This window comes from Pinus tabuliformis, chromosome 9, assembly GCF_031772625.1.
Source record: "Pinus tabuliformis cultivar Carrire ecotype Pingquan chromosome 9, CPIR1, whole genome shotgun sequence".
NCBI lineage: Eukaryota > Viridiplantae > Streptophyta > Pinopsida > Pinales > Pinaceae > Pinus > Pinus tabuliformis.
The window spans coordinates 89,946,535-89,962,010 of NC_142307.1; the positions used below are offsets into that span (position 1 = coordinate 89,946,535).

The 15,476-nt window shown below is 36.0% G+C and overlaps 1 protein-coding gene and 1 pseudogene across 1 annotated transcript; both read left to right on the forward strand.

Moving 5' to 3' along the window:
- Window positions 1-10,158, forward strand: part of LOC149147243 (ran-binding protein 1 homolog c pseudogene) — a 42,880-nt pseudogene extending 32,722 nt beyond the window's left edge.
- Window positions 10,159-13,653: 3,495 nt separating this feature from the next.
- Window positions 13,654-15,198, forward strand: LOC149147244 (uncharacterized). Its single transcript, XM_089440729.1, has 4 exons — window positions 13,654-14,339; window positions 14,442-14,528; window positions 14,622-14,714; window positions 14,887-15,198. Exons 1-4 carry the CDS (start codon window positions 14,217-14,219, stop codon window positions 15,082-15,084), a joined length of 501 nt encoding a protein of 166 aa, XP_089296855.1. The 5' UTR covers window positions 13,654-14,216; the 3' UTR covers window positions 15,085-15,198.
- Window positions 15,199-15,476: the final 278 nt, after the last annotated feature.

The following is a 15,476-nucleotide window of genomic DNA, read 5'->3' on the forward strand; positions in this document are numbered from 1 at the left end:
ATACTATTACGTAGGTGCCAGCCTACAATCTTCTTTCCTCCGGGTACCATGTTTCATACATTTTCAGACTAGATACACCTGAAGCACAATACATAATCTGAAAGGCCACGTTTCATCCAATTTTCATACTGGACCCTTTAATATCATTAAAGCACATAATCAATCAATCTTTTGAATCACCCAATCACCAGATCAATATAAGTATATTATGATAGTTATCCACCCGATCTAGTCAATCATCAATACAGAGGCTAATCATGCTGATATTAGAACTCAATACAGCGGATAAACATAATATTGCACACCCAGAACTCTACAGATTAGTCAAAGGCAGATAAAAAAAATCTCGACCGGGGACCGCGACTTCACCAAAACATCTGTGAACATCTGTGCCTGTGCTTCTTCCTGGTATGCGGGTATATGCGCCTGCACAGTCTCCTGCTCTGCGTACCGTATCACTCCTATGAATAGATGATTTTCAGGCTTCAAGCATACCATCACTCCCCAACCGATCGCAAGTGTCTCAGAACTATTCTTTCGTAAGATCTTCAACATTCACGGATGTACTGCCAAACGATCTCCTTTCTTCTTATATAGTCACACTTTTGATAAAACCATGAGTCAAAACCAGAGGATCCGAAAACCTGGGGCTCGCTTGCTTTGACGGATCTCTTAAGGAATGATTTAAGTGATAAAAATAGCGGGAAATCCAAACAACAAAAGGCGGACTTTAAACTTAATGCACCCATAACAATAACATCGTCTATTGTCGATGGCCGATCTAATGGATCGGATGTGATACGGCAATTAATCTTGCTTTATAAATATATCGGGTCCGCTCCTTTCATTGCTATCGGCGATTAGATGTGGGAAGCCTTTATAAAATGGGCGATTACTGCGGATGCGATATTAATATATGATGCCTTTAATCCCTCCATCGGGTCCACCACCTCTTATCGCAATCAGAGGATTGGGGTGGGCGACCCTTTATGCATTGCGGATGCGATATTGTTATAGACCAAGTTTTAATGCCACCATCGGGTCCGATCGCAATCGGAGGTTTCAGCGGTGTCACATAGCGGAACCCCCGACGCGCATATATGACGAAATATATGAAATGCCTTTGATTATCATATATATGGGATTTGGGCGCCCAACAACTCCCAATAGTGTTAATACATGTATATATGGGTTTTAATTGCCCGAACAACTCCCGATAGAGATAAAGCATGCATATATGGCCTGATGACTCCCGATAATGATTAAGCATGCATCCAAGGGTTTTATACGCCCGATTCCTCCCGATAAGCTCTTTATATATGAGAATGTGCCTCTATTGCTCCGATAAGCTCCCAATGGCTCAATGGCTCCCGATAACTGCTTCTGTTCTCCCGATGGCTCCCGATGACTCTGTCTGCGCTCCCGATAATTCTATCTGTTGCTCCCGATGGCTCCCAATGGCTCCCGATAAGCTCCCGATATGCTCTTCTGGCTTGGTAGTGTCTTCCAAAGACCTCCTTGCATATGAGAGTGCCTTTCTTACTCCGATAGGCTCCCGATAGCTGTGTATGCTCCTCTTCTTTGGAATATATATGTGACATATACATATATATGGTTCCTCTTGTCTCCTCTTGGCTCCTCTTGGCTCCTCTTGCTCCATCTGTGCCTCTTTGCTTATGGCTTGGCTTTCCTGATGAATCTGCTCTACATCCCATGTATTATGGCCCATCTGATATCTCTTCTGTAGTTCTTCTATAAGTAGGTTGCCATCAAGTACAACACATGCATCATAATGCCAACAAACTTGTGTGACATGGCTTGTGTCACCCAATTTACTCAGTAAATTTGAGTTGGAGGAGTTAAAGTTTAGTTATGCATGTGTGATTGCTAATATGTAGCAATCAAGGTCATTTATATAAGGTTGTTTTCAGTGAAACTAGTTCCAACTTTTGGAGGAAATTGCAGAAATTTAGTTAAGTAGTGGGAATTCAGTCAAACTCAATGATCATCTAGTTAATTGATCAATCAACCCAAAATATCTAGTGCATGCATAGAATTTGAGTTACCTAGTTTAGGTGGAGATTCCAACGTAGTGTAACATCAATTGTAGACTATTCTTGAGTGTATAGGTGTTGCATGTAGTCAAATGATCATCCTAAAGGAATTTCATAATTCAGTTGAGTGAATTTCCTAAATAATAGGGGATAATTCCTTAAGTAATAGAACAAGGAAATAGGAGCTCAAGTCGAGGTAAATTTGAATAAGTCTGGGTCAGAGGCCATCAGTGAGCATAGAGATAGGTTGTGCACTTACAGGGTGAGCTCAGTTGAGTAAATGATTTGTAATACATCTCTATCTGTTAGGGTCCCACCCTAACCCCCTTATTTATGTAATAGGATCGAGTCATAGTTATAGTTAAGTAAAGAGTCAATAAAGCCCATATTAATAATTGTAAGTGGTTAACCCGCATTTAATGATGGGACCACAGTTAGTTGCAAATGGGCCATGGTATTAGATAGATGGCATTAATAAGAACCATGGTATTTCCCCATGGTATTGCATGTATGAATCCTATATAAAGGATAGAGACTCCCTACGAGAAGAATCATGTCTTATTTTGTAATCGAGCTCAGCTCTATTGGAGGTTGCCCCCTCGAAGAGGCAAGTGAACTTTGCTTTTTGAATAACAAAATACTTGTTGTTATTTCTCTTGTTCTATATTATGGGTATATTTCTTCGCATATTTGGTATTTCGGTATCGTCTTGCAAGTTAAGAGCATAACACTATCCATTTGATTAATGAAAGCAGTCATTGAAGTTTTTATAAAATTGCTTTCCCCAAATAAAAACACTTGTTGCATGTATGTTATTTCTTCTTACATGTTTGAGATTTTGTTTGAAATTGTGAATTAATGTCCGCAAAGTAGTAGTGTAGATTTGTGTTTTGTGATTTTTATTAAAACTATATGAGAAGTTGCAAATCTACAACCTAATTTCTACAACATACACCTAACCAGTAATGACGACATCACAAACTAGTCACATAATCAGCACATTAAACCAAAACTTGTGCTCATTGTTCTTCATTAAAGAATAACATATATTAACATATCCATATTACCAACCAAGTTAGGGACTTCCACATTCCACCCCACCATTCTTCATTAAATAATAACACATATTAACATATCCATAGTACCAACCAAGTTAGGGACTTCCACATTCCACCCCACCATAGATTGGGCTGAACCAATTCTTTCTTTCCGCCAAATGACCCTCATGCCATATTTGTTAAAATTGGAAACTAGGACCAAACTTCATGTGGGTCATCTTATTCATGGCTGATAATATTTTTATTAGATTCCTCTCGTCGAGAGGTGTAGGATTTCTCTAAAGATCATCCGATTCCGAAAAGTATTTATGGAGATATGAATTTATTTTGATTATGGAATAATTGTCAAGCTGACCAGCAACTCATGTAGGCTCAGAAGCCCAATAATCGCATCTATTCAATCATCAACAATTGTTTATAAATACAGGAGGTATTTTCCTCATTTGGACACACACATCTCATCACATCTCACTACAACAAAACCAGCGATTAGCGTCCCTTTTTACTTCTTTTTTTGCATCTAGAGCCCATTTTTGGTGCTATTTGCATCCATTTATCAAATATGGTGCAAAACATGACACAAAATTTGCATCAAGTTTTGCACCAAATCTTACACCAAGTTTAGCACTAGGTATTGCAATAGGTTTTGCATCACGTTTTGCACCAAATTTTATGCCAAGTTTTGTGTCATCCTTTACACCAGGTTTTGTTCCAGGTTTTGCATCAAGTTTGGCACCTAATTTTGTTTGACATACTTTTGCATCCTCATTTGCATCCACTTTTTTCACCTACACTTGCATCAACTTTTGCATCGACTTTCGCATCCTTTTTTGCATCCTTTTTTAAATCATTTTTTGCATCCATTTTTTCATCCATTTGTGCATCCCTTTTGCGCCAAGTTTTACATCGTGTTTTGTGTCTAGTTTTGCATAAAATTTTGCATCTACTTTTGTTGCATCCACTTTGCCCTCTTGTTTGGCATCCATATTTACATCCTCTTTTGCATCTATTATTGTACCCACTATTGCATCTAATATTTTTGTGCCACAATTAGCGCCTAGTTTGGTACCTCCTTTTGCACCCACTTTTGATTATAATTTTGCATCCACGTTTGCATCCTCATTTGCGTCTAGGTTTTCATCAACTACTACATCTATTTTTGCATCCCTTTTTGTATCCAATTTTGTACCGGGATTTGCATCGGGTTTTGTGTCTCGTTTTGCATCGACTTTTGCATCGACTTCTATTGCATCCACTTTTGCACACAATTTTGCATCCACTGTTGCACCCATTTTAAATTTCATTTTTTGCATCCCTTTTTACATCTTCATTTGCATCATACTTTGATTCTTTTTTTGCATCTATCATTACATCCACTTTTGTTATGCCACAATTTGCACCATGTTTTGCACTCACTGTTGTATCCATGTTTGCTTCCAATTTTGCATCCATGTTCACATCCTCTTTTGCATCAAATATTGCATCTATTTTTGCATCCACTTTTGTGTCAGGTTTATGCATTGGGTTTTGCATCTCGTTTTGTATCTACTTTTGCATCTACTTACATTATATCCATTTTTTGCATCCAATTTTGTTTTGCCTGTTGCATCAATGTTTGCTTCCACTTTTACATCCATTTTTGCATCTTATTTTGCATATTTTTTGTCTATTGTTACATCCACTTTTGTTGCACCATATCTTGCGCCTACCATTGCAACCACATTTGGTTCCACGTTTGCATCCCCTATTGCATCCACTTTTGTTTCATCCATTTTTGCATATACTTTTGTTTCCATTGTTGCATCCACATTTGTTTCACCACAATTTGTGCCAAGTTTTACACCTACCATTGGACCCATGTTTGCTTCCACTTTTGCCTTCATGTTTGCATCCAAGTTTTCATTGACAACTGCATCTACTTTTGCATCCACTTTTGTGTCAGGTTTTTCATGTTGTTGTGCATCTACTTATGTTGTATCCACTTTTCATCCAATTTTACTTCTATTGTTGCCCCCATTTCTATGTTCGCTTTTGCATCCCTTTTCCAACACTCATCATATTTTCTGCATTGATGATATTCTTTATGGCATTGACAATTATGAACAATTGATGACAATGTCAATAATATTGACAATGATGAAAATGAAGATGATGGCGATGACATGAATTGTGATTATGATGATAAAGACGATAGTGGTTACAATGACAATGATGATGATGGCAATGATTATGATGATGACGATGCTAATGACGTTGGCGAATCTTCCCAATTTTAGATGTTGTCATTGTCATACTCATAAGCATTATCTTTGGTGTCATGATCATCATTTTCGTCTAGGTCATCATCAAAAACAATAATGGTATGAATGATGATGATGCATGATTACAACAATGTCGATAGAAATTACATTAATGATGATGATGGGGATGATAAAAATGACAATGACGATGATAATGGTGGTGATGATGATCATCATCGATCATCTGTCAAAAATAGAGTTGTTATTTCTCTTACGTATATCAATGTGTCCTAAACAACCCTTTTCTAGCACTGATCACATTTTTTGGGTTGATGATATTTCTTACAACATCTACAATTATGAACAATTGCAAACAATGTCCATAATGATGATGATGAGGGCATGATTGGTGATTATGATGATAATGTAATGATGGCAATAACAATGACAAGGATGATGGTGATGATGATGACAATGATTATGATAATGAGAATGACCTTACAATCTTATGGATTCGTGAACAATTACTAGTTTCAATACCATCTTCTAGATACGTATTACTATCATACTTTTTAAATTTTCTGTCTCTCTTGAGGTATCTTACTATAATGGTGTTGTCAACACTAGAAAGATATCTTGTTGTAATGGTGGTTCTAATGTTAGCACTAGCAAAGTTTAGTAGGGAGGATGCTACTACAAGAGGAATTCCTTCTAAGTGACTATGGCATTCAAAATGAGGCTTTATGGGCTACTTGTTAACACATGCTCTCATGCTCATATAAAATTAATGTGAAAAGTTGCTTTAATTGGTTCCCATGCATAATTGATATTGATAATGGGGTGGTATAAAATTGTAATAGGCATATCCGTTAGTTAGTTATGATGGGTCAACAACATTGAAACCATCCAAGTGACATTTCACCTTGGAACAATCGTCACTCGTGCGAAAACACGAAGTTTATGTAAATGAAAGTTGTGATTGTAGTGGAATTAAAACCATCGAGAAATATCAAAGAAGACGCTGCCTACCAGTTTTGAAAGACAACCAAGGCATTGAACAACTATTTACGTTAGGATGTAGTGAGGGAATCGAAGGAAATTTGGCAGCCCTAAGTTGCAATTACTATTGCCAATCACACATTCAATAGTAACCATAAAAGGTAGCCACATATAAACAGAACCTCGAGGTGTTAACAATCAGAATCTATTGTAATAGCTTTGACGTATATATAGTTTTGTGTTTAGATGAGAATGAAGTGGGCTTCATCCAGGGTTCGGCTCAATCCTCGTCCATTCCATGCAACGGTGTTTAATTCGCCAAGCAAGAGAATATTACGTGAATGTTCAGAGTTAAATCAACAGAAATCAAGGACGTGTGATTGTCAAATTATTGCTCCTACCTTATGATTGAGCGCTTGATGCGATGGTCATTATCCTTGGGTGATACTTTTATTCCCCATTTTCTATTGAAAAAGTAGCGTTTTTCTGTTCGATTATGATAGGATTGGATGAACGCTGGTTTGGGTGGATGTAGACCCATGTTTTTTTGTGGTGATCTTCAAATGTCTTGAGGATAAGAAAAAAATCCTTGACCAAGGTCCATGGTTTTGGGGATGAGTTGGTCTTCTAGTGAAGCCATGGTTTCCCAACTTCAATCCTCTCACTATGTTGCCGATGACTACTCTAGTATGGGTAAGATTCCTAGTTGGCTTTTGAAAGATCATCTCATCCCAAAATAAGTAGGGGGATTCAATATTCAAATCCGGCAGAGTGGGGTTGAAGAAATGGATATTGAAGATGGATTCAATTATAGAAACTATCTTTTGAAAAAAGGTTAGTTTTGCCCCAAAAAGAAAGTCCCTCCTTTGAGACCTTGCCACAACTTCCATAGTTGTGAAATTTTACAATAATAGAACCTCTAGAGTAGAGATTTACCATATACTTAGAACTTAGGTTGGAATTAATTTGATTCTTGAACTCTTTAGATGATGACTAGAGATCATTAAATACATAGTTTGAAGCGTTTGCTTGTAGTTATTAGTGAACTTGTTAACCATCCATAGATGAATACTTCCCTTGCACATGTGCTTGATTTTGTCAATAATGAAAGAATCCTACTATGTTTTTGGTATATTCGACAAGACTACATCTTTAAAATAAAGAAGATTCAACTCTTAATGCTTTGCAATCCTGTAAGAGGGAGGGACAATCGAAGTCACGCAGGAGGAGGTATTCCCTTTTTTTAGCGAAACTCTACAGAGATAAAGCACTAAATGCAAGATTAACCCCTTGTTTATGTGATAATTAGGGAATATATATCTATTCTCTCAAAGATTAGTCTTATATATTCAAAAAGAATTTCTCATTTATTCTAAATAACACTTAACACTGTTTATAGAATAATTTCTCACCATTACAATCACAATAATCATTTTTCAAGGCAAAAACTAAATCAAAACTTTTTGAATATGCAAGTAGATAATCTCCACAAATGAAGATGAAAACATATTTTGAGCATGTTTAAAGTGGATTAAAATATAATAATAAAAGGCACAACAAAAATCTTGATACAATAATAGCTCAAATAATTATCTTTAACAAAAATCTATTAAAAATTACTATGAAATTATAAAATGAAATTAACATTAATAAATAATCAATTAATTTATATAAAATCCCAATTTAATAATGAATAATTACTTAATTCTTTAAGTTCCACTTCAAAGAAAGCATTGACACATCAGCTAGAGAAGGGTGAATTATTGTTTTGGAGTAAGAGAAGGGTGCATTATTGTTTCGGAGTTCTATGTCCGTCGCATCAATATTTTATTTGATGTGCCCAATTATTTTTCCAAAGTAAAACTATTATTCAGCTTAAATAATAGAATGTATAATATTTCAAATTCTATAAAATGTATAATATTTCAAATTCTTTGAAAATCTGGTTTACTGAAACACAAATATATGGCCGTCGATGACATGATCGGACGGTAGATATTCTATCCCGCCTTTAAATTCAAATCCTCTTGGTAGTTTGGCGCCATTGCGCATATCCCTCTCAACGAGCTTAGTAGCTCGCATATGAACAATCATGGTTTGCAATCGCATAAACATTGCCCCAGAATCGATCCACGAGCCACCAGATCTCTCTCTGCACGACTTCCAACAGTTCATCTGCGTTTCTTCGTGGTCAAAACGATTTCAGAAAAAGTATTTTTCTGCAAGAGAGTGCTAAAATTGCAAAGCGCCATTATTTTCTTGTCGCCGTCATGAATCCTCTACGTCTTGTCCTAATGAAATTATTTAGAGTTCTTGATTGGAAAAATTTTCCATATTTCAACTTTCTAGAAATATTTCATTAAATAAGCTACCGTATTATCTAAAATAAATCTGAAGAAAGAGGTCGTGCTCAAAACAATGTTTTAAGCAGCAAATTTCACAAGGGTTATTTCTGGTTCAGTTATTCTGAGCTTTCAATGGAAAATTTTGACTCTATTTTGGCGGGCTATGGTTTGTTTTATCGGGTAATTAGGGTTTTGCTTTTCTGTGTATTTTGTGAGTTTCTTGTTGTTTTGATGTCCCATTGATATTTTGATCAACATTTTTTGATCTCATTATGGTCTGTAATAATTATTTTCCTATGTTGATAGGCTGCCGATGAAGATTTTTTCGGGGATGCATTTGATGGTTTATTTGTTATCATTGGGGGTTTTGTATTTTGACAAGTCTTTTTATATTTTGTTGAACTATAGGCCATCCTTTTTTCAATGTCTTTGAAGAATCTATGATGGTTTCTCTGTTATTCTAGTTTAGTGGGGGGTGTGATGGTCATTTGTTATTGTTAAGCATACGGGGTTTCATATTTTTTGGTTTTTGGATTAGCCATTGAATACTGAATTGGGCCTATTTGATAATCTGTCTTTTGGTTATTGGCATTAGGGTGATTTGTATTTTTATGTTGTGAGGTGGTATGATTCAGGCATATGTCTGTTTTGGTCTTCTGTCAACTGTTTTTGTTGACTTTCTATGATGTTTTGAATAGGCTGTTGATCATTTCTGTACTTTATGGGGATGTATGGGATGATCATTCTTTTGTTATTAAATAGTTGATGATTTGTATTCTTACATGTTTGATGTTATTATTTAGCTTTTTTGTGGGATCCTTTTCGGTAATGTTAAGGAATATCTCCTGTGTTTTTAATAGGTCGTTGGTAATCTATCTTTGAATGCATTTGATATGGTGGGATATTGCGGACGTTACTTCTAATGGATGCCATGGGTTCTTAAAATGATCCTAATGCAGTTTCATTGTTTATTAATATTCCCATTCTTTTTTATATGTTTGACCCTGCAGGAAGGCGAAGCTGTACAAGTTTGACAAGGATGGGAATCAATGGAAGGAGTGTGGTGTAGGAACAGTAAAGTTTCTTAAGCACAAGGATACTACAAAGGTTCGGTTGGTCATGAGGCAATCCAAGACATTGAAAATATGTGCAAACCATTTAAGTATGTAAATTTGTTTGTTTTTTTTTTGTGTAATTTCCCCCCTGAGATTGTAATAGCTTATCTTACTTCCAAGTTTTAAGAGGCTTTCTGTGCCGAGAATTTGTGTTGATCCTTATTATCTGGATTATATTGTTTTTTTTTTTTTTTTGCCTTGCAGTTCATTCCCCAATGTCACTTCAGGAGCAAGCAGGTAGTGATAAAACTTGGGTCTGGCATGCAACTGATTTCTCAGATGGGGAACTGAAGGAAGAACTCTTCTGCATTCGTCTTGGCTCTGTAGACAGTGAGCACTGTTCTTAGACTCTTCCAATCCTTGTTATGATCTTTTCTTTCTGTCTTGTATTTTTCTTTGATAAAATCAATGTTTGAGTACCTATATTCTTGGATCATTTCATTGAAGGGTTGATTTTGCATATGTTCTTAGGATGCTTTTGCGCAGATTATAGTGGGTTGGTAAGGGATCCCCCTCCCCAAACACCCTATCAACATAGTTAAGACTTGAGTTTAGGGTGGCTTTAATTATCTCTGGTAATAGCAAATGACACGGAGGATTGTGCATAACCCACCCCCTTTTTGATTCCAATAAGCAGAGGTGGTCACTATGGTAATCCGATTTCAATTTGTAGTTAGAAAATGGGGTCACAACTTTCCATATTTTTTGTTTTGTTTTGTCTTTTTACATCAAACAATAGTATATTTATTAGAACCATAGTCAACTAAACAAACAGGAAACAATTTATTTGACAGGTGGAAGAAGTGATAGGCTTAGAGCAATTGAATTGTAGGCCATGCTTCTTGACAAATTGATGAACAGATGTCTCCTTACTTGAGATGTAGGTTGGCACCATGGCACCATCCTGTCCATCATTATACACTAATCTTGTCATTATCTTCTTCACTGTGAATGACTGGCCTATTCCCTGCAAATAGATCTGGGCATAGAGGAGCCAATCCAAGAACAGTAATCTCTAGCACAAGACAATATTAATGATCTAAATACCTAATCCTGAAGCTTGAGTTTGATTTTTCTCTACTGGTTCTGAATCTCTGATTGAGAATCTCCCACTCGTCATTATCAAACCTTCTCCTTCATCATTGGCATCAGCTGCATTGCTGAGGTACTTTGGTTGGTTTTCATTGGACTTGAGAGCTTGAAGTTTCAAATGGTTATAGTAACAGACAGCCAGAAAAGCCAGTCCACACCCACTCAAGTTTATGACTGTAACCTTTTCATTTATTACAGACAAAGATTATGTTATGAGCAGCCAGTCCTTGACAAGACCAGCAACATTCATAGTCAAGGCTGAAGTCTTTCCTATCAGAAAAAACACTGCAAGATTAAGAGCCAAGGCACAAGCAGAAATGTCATGTAATCCAAATCAAAGGAAGAGACCCTGATTATCAGAAATGGGTATTCTACTAAGGCCCAGGGGGTGCTGAGAAAAACAAGGCAACAAGGAGCAACAAATATGTGATGGGATTCAACTTAATCCCTTTTGATGTTCGTGGAATTTGTATGAGAACCAATTGGGTAGTCTCACATGCAACTGCACTTAACTGGAGAATCACCTCCCATGCATTCATCTTGGCCTCCCCATATGCTGAAATAGTAACTCCAATGGATATGGCCAACATATTGGCCTCGGGCCCACCTTTATAAGCTTCTTTCTTCAGGGAAACCACAATCAAATACACAGCAATGGGAATTAGAGCTTTCAGCATTTGAAATAATGATACTGAGAGGAAAACATAGGCAGAATTTGAAAACCAGAGACCCAAAGAATACACTTATCAATACTATGGGTTCAACGAGCTTGAAGACTCTTACAATAGCAACAGCCAGTGTTGAGTAGAAGCCCATGTGAATCATGGTGGGACTGATCACACTAAACTTGTCAAGCAATGGCAACTCCAATGGATATGGCTAACATATTGGTCATGGCCTCACCTTTATAAGATTCTTTCTTCAGGGGAACTGCAATCGAATGCATATCAAATGGGCACAAGAGCTTTCAACATTTGAAATATCGATACTTTGAGAGACGTGCACCAAGGGCTGCATCATTTAGGATTTGTACTCAGTTTAGGTGTCATATTCAAGGGGAAGTTGTTATGCTTTCCACCACTTCATAGATTGTTAGAGTGATGAAACAAAAGAGGCTCCCTCTTGAGGCTAGATTATGTCATTCATATCAGTTGTGTTGTTGATGTCCTAGCTCAGCCAGGTCTTGCCAAAACTCTGTTGAGGTTCAAAATTTATTATAAACTGAAATGTCTTCACAAGAATTGACCTCATAAAATGCCATAATCACAAGATATGCCATACATGGCTGTGATTATGGCTCGCAAGACCCTTAGACTTTGAACAATGAGGCTCGCAACATCACTTATGATTATGCACTCTACAATTTTGTGACCAGCTGAATGTCAAGCAATTGAACCGCGATTTAAATCCTATTTTGTCAGCAATAAGTACTATACTTTGTCTTTATTTAGTGTAGAGAACCAAGCACTTATTCTGCTCATCTATAGAAGGGAAAATGGTTGTTTGCCTATGAGGTATAAGGAAATCCTATCAGATGTTTTGTATTTTCGTATGGAATTGAATCATACTCCTGCACACTGTAACATTCATATATATCAACCTGTAGAGGCTTTAATAACACCTGGTATTCTGGTTAGTGATTTTATTGGACCTCATGTGCATATCCTACATGCACAGGATGGACTATTCATATGTTACAGGGTATTATTCTTATTATTTAGGGTGCACATCTTCAGGTGCTCAAGAACGATTACTAGAACAGTCAGTTAATTCTGCAATTTAAAGGATGAAAAAGGAGGTTATAGGAGTCTAGTTTTGGTTCTCATCCACAATGTCACACTAGTCTGCCTGGGCATGGTTCTCATGGTTTAATAGTGACTTGAGGAGTCATAATACCACAGATCACTAAACACGAACAGCTAAGGTAGCCCAAGGACAATAGCCATCTTTACACATTAATTAACAGGTCTTACATTAATTATCCTAGGGGGTTTTAATACTTCCAAATGCTTAAAAAACAGTTAGCAGAGCATTCACATTACACATTCCAGCAATCTTTTCTATAAACCAACCAAATGCAGTTAGGAGAGCCCTCCTTTTAAACTATACAACCTTATTGTTAGTATGATCAACCTTATTTTAATATATAGTGTGACAAACCGTATGTGACAGGCAGGTGGAAAACTTTTCTCGCAATTGACTAAGCGACGTCCTGCGAGCCAGACTTGAGATGGAAACCCTCGTCAGAAGTATATGTTTGGCTCTTTTCCAAACAAATGAAGAGTCAATGAGGTTTTTTGTAATCACTTCTGGTATCGTATTGGGTTATTGTTAGAAGTGATAATTGGATTCGGATTCTCATTGAGTGAGTTGTTCTGCTTTCTCAATTTGAGAGGGTTTGTTTGGAGGGAAAAACGAAAGAGGACATACAAGAATAGTGAGGGGAAAGATGCAGATGAAGAGGATTGAGAACATCGCCAGCAGGCAGGCTACATTTTCCAAACGTAGGTGGATTGCTGAAGAAAGCTTACGAGCTCTCGGTGCTCTGCACTGCAGAAGTTGAACTTGTGATTTTCTCCCCAGCAGGAAAGCTCTATGAACTGTTTTTTAGTGCAAATCCTACTATTTTTATTCTAATAATCATGGCTATGCAAACCTCATGAGATTCTTACTAATAACCTCGGTGGTGCAAGCCCTAGTAAGCTCGATGTTGAAAAGCTTAGTGTAAAACCTCCAAATTGCTGGTTTTGTTGTAGTGCTTATTGGAGAGTATATAAAAAAATTCACACCTTTTTATGAGATATGGGAGGAAAACATGTTAAAGATTTTTAATAAATATAAAATTTCCAAAATGATGCTAGTTACGTGTGATTCTTTTTTCATTGTTTGTGATTATGAAAAATGAAACTCAATGTTTTTTCATTAGTGCACACATATTTCATTATATAATTGCATATAGAAAAATCATTCCAGAGCCGATAACAATAAAAATGAAGAATTTATGGTCCAACGTTATATTTAAGGGAGATGTTTAAGGATGACGTTTGAATTTTGTTTTTCATTTTAAGACATTTGGAGCAAATATTAGGAAGGACTTTGAGAAAGGATTGTCCTTGATTTTCGAAAATGGAGTTGTTCCTTTCCAGCCATATGCCCCAAGTGACCATCAAAGGGAGAGCTCATATGTTTTTTGGATGTTTTCTTTATAGCCATTTTTTTACACATATCCATAGAGTCCCCATGCCATTGATGTGAATTACTTGTTCGGTTTTTTTTAACCAAAATTTTTAACCAAACAAGAAAAATTAAAAAAATGCCTCAAGATCAAAGACTGAAACAAAGACCTATTGACATACCTTTTAAAGTATGGAAAGAACTTGTAAAATCATATGAGAAGTTGGATGCACAAAGAAAAGCCGACAATGAGAGCATTCAGGTATTGAATTTTTCATTAAACATTATTTAGAATGTATTAATACTTATAAGTATATTAGACATGTATTTGTGTGAAAATAAATTGAATTGGTTTATGTTTAAGGACAAGGCATCCAAGGCGAGGTTAACCAAGACAAAAGTCACTCATCGTAGTGGCCAGAAAGGTTTAAAAGCACTGATAACAACCTTTGTAAGTATATTAAACATGTGATATTTTTTTAATAAATTTTGTACTAGAAGAAAGTCATTGTTATCTAATTTCTCCCTATTTACTGATTGATAGGAACTAAAATATGGAAGACCTCCAAATCATTTGGAAAAGGAGGTGTTGCAGCAAAAGAGATGGGTTGAATTTGTTGTTTGGATGGACTCTATGGTATGTAATCTTAGTTGGATTTCCAATATACTTTTAAACCATATTTTCATTTTATTTTTTAGTACTATTAGATATTATATCTTACCTCATTTTATGGTTAACATTGTATAACAAAAACATGCGTTGTGTTATGTAATTAATACTAACATGTAATATTGATTTTTTTTGTCAGAATGTTATAGGTAATGATTGCCAAGACGATGATCCAAATTATGTTCAACATATATCAGGAGATGATGAGGATGAGGATGAGGATGATGGTGGTGAAGGAGGAGATGATGATGATAGTTGCGGTGTTGGTGATGATGTGGATCAGAGTAATGAGGACGGTCAAGATGATCATGAGGATGATCTTGGTGGTGGTAGCTAGGCATGCACATGCATTGTTTTTATGAAAAAATTATTGTGTAGAATGACATTGTTATGTTTAGATGGGTGTTGTGAATTTACCCTATATCAATGAGACATTTTGATTTTGTAATCATACGATGAGTTTGATTTATGTATGTTGTTAATTTATCGTAGAATAACGATATTCATGAAATATTTTGATTTGTTAATCATATTTGAATTTTACTTGTTTTGATTAAAAATAATACTGATTTTATTAGTATTATGTTGCTATTTTATACATGTTTTGAAAATTGTTAATGACACATTGTTATTTTTTTGGATGGATGTTGTCAATTTCTCTTAAATTTCTTTACAAATGATTTTGAATTGTGATATCTGCTTTAATGATATTTAGAAACTATCATATAT